Source organism: Montipora capricornis, chromosome 6 (genome assembly GCF_036669925.1).
Source record: "Montipora capricornis isolate CH-2021 chromosome 6, ASM3666992v2, whole genome shotgun sequence".
Classification (NCBI taxonomy): domain Eukaryota; kingdom Metazoa; phylum Cnidaria; class Anthozoa; order Scleractinia; family Acroporidae; genus Montipora; species Montipora capricornis.
In genome coordinates, this window is record NC_090888.1 from 5,087,764 (window position 1) to 5,095,263 (window position 7,500).

The 7,500-nt window shown below is 39.4% G+C and overlaps 2 protein-coding genes across 3 annotated transcripts in view; both read right to left on the reverse strand.

Annotated features, from left to right (window-relative positions):
• The window catches only part of LOC138051352 (uncharacterized), a 543,513-nt gene that overhangs the window by 294,075 nt on the left and 241,938 nt on the right, over positions 1 to 7,500 (reverse strand). The gene's annotated exons all lie outside the window — the stretch shown is intronic.
• The window catches only part of LOC138051354 (uncharacterized), a 76,746-nt gene that overhangs the window by 29,503 nt on the left and 39,743 nt on the right, over positions 1 to 7,500 (reverse strand). For both annotated transcript variants that reach the window (XM_068897550.1, XM_068897551.1), the window contains one exon: positions 2,631 to 2,934. In XM_068897550.1, the coding sequence (XP_068753651.1) occupies positions 2,631 to 2,934 (304 nt within the window). The remainder of the gene's footprint in view (positions 1 to 2,630; positions 2,935 to 7,500) is intronic.

Consider the following 7,500-nt stretch of genomic DNA (forward strand, 5'->3'; position numbering starts at 1 on the left):
ATCGATGGATTTATGGCCAGCTCAGACAAGGTCAACCCCAAATTTGTGAAGGAAACCAAAGTGGCATCACAAAAGAGAAAAGGCTGTGACGAGGTGAGTGTGGGCGAGGCAGGTGATTGCGTAGCAACAACTGATGATCCTATTACGGATATGGAACCAGGAGAAGACGGCAACACCCAAATCAAACAACCAAATGAAAAGAAAAATCTGTGAGGTCTTCAAATGTTCCTTGAGACACTCTAAAGTTCTCTTTCCACCCGTGATCAATCAGTCTATCGTTTAGAAGTCGTTGGAACCAGTTCTGCGGACGTGGAAATACGCAATCACGCCTTTTCTGGCGAGCGGCATGTCGACGTCTAAAATATAAATGGTAGAGTTGCAAGGACTGGAGAAAGAGTAACTGAAGTCGATGTCTTTGTTGCCTTCTTAAAATGAAGCGATGAATCGCTCAACTTAATTGAGGTGGACGATTTAAGAGAAGCGCCGTGACAATTACCGAAAGTAGGCCAAAGAAAAGTTCGTCGTTCAGATCTTCGATGTTAAACTTTACTTGCAGATCTTCGATATTTACATTTTGTTGTTATTATTTTTATTTTTTAGATCCTTAATTTTAGGGTATTTTCTATTGTAATTAGTTTTTTAAAAACCAATTCGTGGAAAAACTAATAAATCTTATCTTATCTTATCTTAAAGGTAAGTTTTCCGCTAAAACAGGTCAACGCTTACCTTCCCCTTGGGTAATTTGCAAGCGTGTAACCGCAAACGGGGAGTCAATCATAAACAAGGGTAAACCCAACCCAAGCCGTAACTCCAAGGTTCCCCATGGGCAACAGGTCTAGTGTAACCGAACCTAATAGAAGCATACTTTGCATGGTGCTAGTTATTTAGTTGAATTACATTTCTTTCTTGTTCTGTTTGGTTATCAGCATTGTTTTTACTCCTTAATTATCGCAATTTGTAAATTTCAGTGATGTATGAGAAAAGTTGAAAACACGAGTTTTCTTCTTAAAGGGGCTAGGTCACGCTATTTTAGGTAATTTTTTTTAATTTTGTTAATTATGAGCTCTAAACGTGAAATTGGCAGAGCAAGAGTCTTTCATTTGCAAAATCACGGCCACATAACAACTGAGAATGATTTTCAAGCTTTGTAAATGACATTTTGATATAGACTGATATAAATTTGAAAAAAGGTGGGCCGACGTTTTTCAAATTTACCCAAATTCAATCCATTTCAATCCTCTCCAATTTTGTCCATCCATGTCCCTTCTTGGCCTCCCTGTGTTTTGTTAGAGTTCTTCTATAGTTTTGAAAAGTTATTTTGATATTTTAGTTAATGCTATGACTATTGGATCTGTGCTGAAAATGCCTGAAATAGAGTGACCTAGCCCCTTTAAGGACAATTCAATGCGGACTTGAAGAATATGTTATGTGTTTCTGGCAAAGAAAGTGACACGGATTATTAATTTTGAGCCACAAGAATGTCGAATTTTGTCAATTGAATGTGGAATGTTGATTAAATAATCCTCAATTAATGTAGATGGTGTGGTTATGATTAAATAAATAGACACTTCTACGGTTTTTACCAACTTTGGGCGTTCACGAGTTAGGCAAAATCCGACAGGCGCCTTAAAATTAGTAAAATTGACCAGTTTGAAAGGGATTTGTTGAAAATTAACCAAGATATAGCGCCTTCGCCCGCTTAAAGAAACCGTTGGAAGGGTCTATTTGTTTTACTTTCCCTTCAGAATAGCCTACCTGCGAATACAGTCGCCTCTCCTCGCTCCCCGTCACTTGGGACGCGTGAAACCTCCCAGCAACGGGGTGCGAGGAGAGGAGGCTGTATTCGCAGGCTAACTGCATACTAAAAAGGGAAAGAATTTATTTATTTCTCTTTTTTTTCCCGTTTTAAAGATTCCCGCTTTTAAAGATTTCCGCTTCCAAAGATTCCCCGTTTCAAAAAAATTCCCGCAGCACTATTAGAGATGTGAGCACCAAATAAAATTCAGTAACTTAGCTGACGTTAAAAAAAATACCTATCATAAAAATAGCCTACTGTTTATCCGGCGCCCAAGTCTCGTAGTCGTTCCTAACAAGAACGTGGACCCTCTATCGAGTTCTGAAACGTCATTTTGCGTCTCCTCCTCATCAGATCTACTGTCATATTCAGTCACCTCATCGTCAGCATTGTCTAGCCGGAAGCCGAGATCCCGGGGTCCGAGAGTTTTCTGAAGTCCGATTGCATTGAAGGTCAAAGATGTGTTACAGCGGTTATCAGTTAGACGCACCCCTGAAAGACCTTTTTTCGAAATGTTTCCATGACGGTACTCCATGAATGTTTCATGGGAACATTTGATTGACGTCCACCTAAATTTCATTTTCGAATATGAAAAAATGTCGTTAAGGGGCGCTAGTTACTGATAACCGCTATGAAATCTAATCTAGTTCTAAGGTCAGGCAGAAAATAAAATTGAAACCGACCACCAAGTTAATTTCCGCAATCCGCACTTCAAAACAAACAAAATTCATAATCCACGCTGAGATATTGAAGAAATCCATGATCCACTAATAGATCATATAGGTTACTAGATTACACAGGTTATATAGACAGTCGCTTATAATTTTTTACTTACAATTTGTTGAAATCAAAGCAGCAGTCGCCATATTCGTCACAAAATTTATCGCAGAAACATCGTAATGATTCCGCGCCGTTCTTCGGAATATCCGAAGCGTTTCTCTCGTCCACACCACATCTATTGCTGCAACTGTATCTCTTCAAGGGCTCTGTTCCGCTAAAATGCTCTTTTTCTTCCGAAGCGTTTCTCTCGTCCACACCACGCCTATTGCTGCAACTATATCTCTTCAAGGGCTCTCTTCCACGAAAATGCTCTTCTTGAAAATCACGGATTTGCTCGGCCCAGTCTGTTTCCCGCAGGTCTACGCAGATGCAAATAATTATGTAAGACTGAGAATCGAATAAACAGGATGAAAAAATTGTTTAGAAAATATTAGATCATTATAAAGATTTCCATGGGTGGTCATCTCCACCATGTCGGTGAACGAAAACAAAAATCTCTCATCAGCTTCTTCTGTTCGTCTACTAGGAATTGTACATTACATTATTTTTATCTGTCTCTAGAGATTTGTTGCAAACCATCTATTGCAAATTGAGAACGAAAAGAGAGGCACTATTGTGAGTTCAGAGGATATGGTTTGATAGGCCACTAAAAATACCATTATACTCTTTGTTTTCCCTCCTAGATTAAATTTGCATAATTATAGCATGGTTTCCTGCTTTTCTTGGGACTTAGAATGGTCCTAAGAGAAAATGGGAACAGTGCTTATGCAAAATTTTGGAAGGCAAAGAAAGAGTATTATGGTACTTTTGAAAGTGGCCTAAACTTAAAAGACTGTGTTACTTGTTATAGAGCGTTTTCACTGACGTAATTAAAATGGATACTAATTTAATGAAACAAAAGAAACTATTTGCATAAAAATAGAAGTCAATTCCCCGAGGATTAGTCTAAAACACCAACATGGCCACCGTTTCTTTGTTTTGGAACACCAACTTGGCCACCGTGACGTCACGTGAAAACGCTTTATTGTTAATTGTTAATAGTGGTATGCGATGCCGATGGTCTGTTATGTTACTCCGAGGACTGCTTTAGGCTTGTTTGCGTGCGCCTGTGGTTAATTCTCTCATAGGGAAGTATTTGCAGAAGTACGGTGCTTTTTAGAAAGCGCTCTATTCTTGATCGTAAGCCGTTACACCGGTATAGGTCTCCACTCTTGTAATCTGAAGATTCTTTTGTGATGACCGAACGAAGCACATTAAACTAGAATTAAGGGTTAGGAGGACGCCAGAAACTGACGAAAGAATTTTCAAAGTTTGTCTCTTGCAGGTGCTTTTTACATTTTGGTACATTTTTAGCTGCGCTGTTCTCGTCCTGACTACAACCTGATGTAAGGGTAATTGGAGAACGCCAGCCAGTAACGAGGAACTTTCAAATTTTGTCTCCAAACAGCCAAACCGTTTATAACAGTTTTAATTCTGGCTTTCTAGTTTTAATACACACTTTCAATGCCAAACTAGTAATCGCGAAATTCTTACAATAACAGGAAATAATACTTTTAGATCCGCGTTCTTGTCGCCGTCGTCTTCGTCCTTGGTTAAGCTCCAATTAATGTGTCAAGCTGTCCAAACAAGGAACTATTTTGCCCCAGTGCTTGAAAACATCGGGAAGAATTACTTTTAAATAGAAATCGTCCCCACTGTTGTCAAGTTGTTTATCAGCGTCGGGGGCTGTTGGTGAAGTTTGATGTTAGGAGACGACGCTGGCTACGAGAACTCGATAAAACAATAGGACCAACGAACAAAAACAAAAGCTCTGGCTAGGGCTGTTCGAAGCACGGTTAGCACTAACCAGCGTTAAATACTATGGAAACCTATAGGTTTTGATATCACTTGTCCCCTGCACGCCCTGCACGTGCGTTTTACACTAGTATTAGGGAGCTTTAGCAACGACGACGGGAACGACAACGAGAACGTCTTGTAAAATCATAAACTCACGTTATTGCGATCACTTCGCAACTGTCCGAAGCTTTTTTTAATGGGAGAAAGGTGTGGCAGTGCCTCAGGAATGAAACCGGTATTAGCGGCACTTAATTTGGGGTAGAAAAATGAAAATTTATCTCCAAGTGCTAAAGTTCTCCATAACACTTCAAACTTGGTTATTTTACGTTGTTGCTTTGCTAACGACGGCAAATAAATGGACAAAAATGAAAAACGCACGTGCAGGGCGTGCAAAGCTATTGTTTTTGTCCACTAAATATGCAAATTTGTGACGTTCTCGTTGCCGTCGCCGTTGTCGTTGCTAAAGCTCCCTATTGTGTATATTTTTATGCCGTTCTCGCTCTGACAAAGGCGTGAATTGACCACATTTGAGATGATGGGGAAAACGTGAGCGCATGACCATAAATTTTATTTTTTCTCTCTAAATATCCACACTGCCTTCCTCACCTATTAAATTCGCCGGTACCCATTTATGCGCCTGGGTGCAGAGAGGTACCATGAGAGTAAAGTGCCTCGCCCAAGAACACAACATAATGTATTCATATATCATATTACTTAAAATAAAAGAAGAAAAGAGGACAGGGCAAGGGGAGGAGGAGGGATAAAAGTAAGATTTTTACACGATGTGTGCTCTCGAAAGGATAGGGAGTCTAAGAAACGACGACGGCTACGGCAACGAAAACTCCAAAAAGCAGAAATATTATTGGTTAAAAGAACCAAAATGATCGTGCTGCACGTACGGCACGCAATTTTGAACAATTCTCTCCCGTACTCGTCAAAATTATTACGTGAAATGACCAAATTTAAGGTTTTGACGACAACGTGGACAAACTACGGTGAATCTTTCAGTCTCACTCTTTACTTCAAAGCCGTCGGTACCGATCCAGTTATAGGACACTTCACAAATGTTGTATAATATAAACAAGATGGAATAATCCCGAAATAGTTAGAGTAGCTCAACCGTATATTTTGAAGTGACGTTTTCGTTGCAGTAGCCGTCGTGGTTTCTTAAACTCCCTAATAACCGCGTGGTAGCAAGGTCACAAATACCTAACCTCAAAACAATAGATGGGGATACAATACATTGACACGAGTCACCCCCAACCCTAGCCTGTCATGTCACGCACTTCAACTCACGCATTTAAATATGATATTTCTTGGCAACAACAATTCATCGTAACTTAGAAGACCAGGCGGAAAACATAAAAGTGATATTCGCCAGCAGATATCTCCCTTAAGATTTCTCTTCCTGTAAATGAGCACTTTAAAATCTAAGACACGGTCGTCAACAAAAACAACGTCGGTTAAAAGAGGAAACTTAATTGCACATATTTTTGCGGTGCCCTTAACAACTTCAGGGATCTTTAACAACAAAAACGGCGACGGCAACGAGAACGTCACAAATTTGCATATTTAGTGGGCAAAAACAATAGCTCGCACGCTCTGCACGTGCGTTTCCACTCTTGTCCATTTCTTTGCCGTCGTCAGCAAAACAACGACGTGAAATAGCCGAATTTGAGGCTTTATGAACGACGCGAGCACTTTAAGATAAATTTTCATTTTCTTCCCTAAATTAAGCGTGACTCATGTCGGTTTCACACCATTGCCATGTTAAAACGCTTGGAATAATCGCGAAGTGATTACAATAAAGAGAATTTATGTCTTGAGATGACGTGCTCGTTGCCGTTCCCGTCGTCAATAGGGAGCTTAAGATTTTACGACGGCGACGGTGACAACAACAGCGTAAAACAATGATATCACTGGTTAAAAGAACATAAATTATCGTGCTGCATTTGCAGGATGGATTTTAGGACGAAGTCTTGCGGTACTCTGGATAAGGACGACGTGAAGTTACCAAATTTGAGGTTTTGATGGCAACGTCAGCATGCAACAGAGAATTTGTTATTGTCTATTTTCAATTTGTAATTGCTCGTACCAATTTATTTTTTAGGATACTCCACCCAAATTGTAAGAAATGAAGAAGATAATTATTTTGTGATATTTAGAGGTGACGCTTTCCATGAAGTCGCTGTCGTAGATCTTAAGGTCCCTATTGCTGAGGTTCCCTAGCGACATGAAATCACCAAATTTAAAGACTTTAAGATAGTACACGACATTAGACTGGGACGGTTAGATGAGGAATCTACCGTGAAAAAGGTAAGAATTCATCCATACTTATTCGCACTATTTTGGTTTTTTTCTTTTTTATGCATTTAAAACTGATCACCCAATGGGTTAAATGTGCATCTGGTTGTGTTTGTCTTGATTTATCCATAGCTGAAATGAAAAAATCTAGCGAAAATTCTGAGTTCATTCATAGACATCACTCGGCCACATGGCTGCTCAATCCAAAATTTGCTTGTTCTCAATGTAGCGTTATCTATAATCCACCATGACACAGGAAAAGGTAAAAGAGATAATTGTAGCCGCATTTTTTTGTTTATGAACCAATTTCCCAATTTGATTAATTTCAGATGTGTTGTCTTTCAGAGGAATTTTAGTCTGTCTAGCTTCGACAACTAGCTAGCTTTGTTGTTCTTCTGATTTCCACTGTCTGTTACTATGGCTAGACAATTTTGAACACTACTTGTCGTGTTAGTCATAGAACAACGAATTAGCCCAGTAAAACGAATAAAAGGCCCTGTTGACATTAGTTTTGACCTCTGCTATTGTCTGTACGAAAACTTCCTCTTATCAAGAGAAAAACTAATTTATCTCTATGTCATTTTAGGGCACCGGCATCAAATGATCTGCGGAACAAGTAAGGAAATCACAATCTATTTGATTAAATTCATTCCCTGCCCATAAAGAGTCTCGTAACCCATTCTTAATTGCAAAGTTGACCGAAATAAGAATTTCTTTCTTTAGATTTGCCAGATAAAAATAGTGGTCGATCCACCAAAACCGTGGGCGAGGGGAAGAGTTTATAC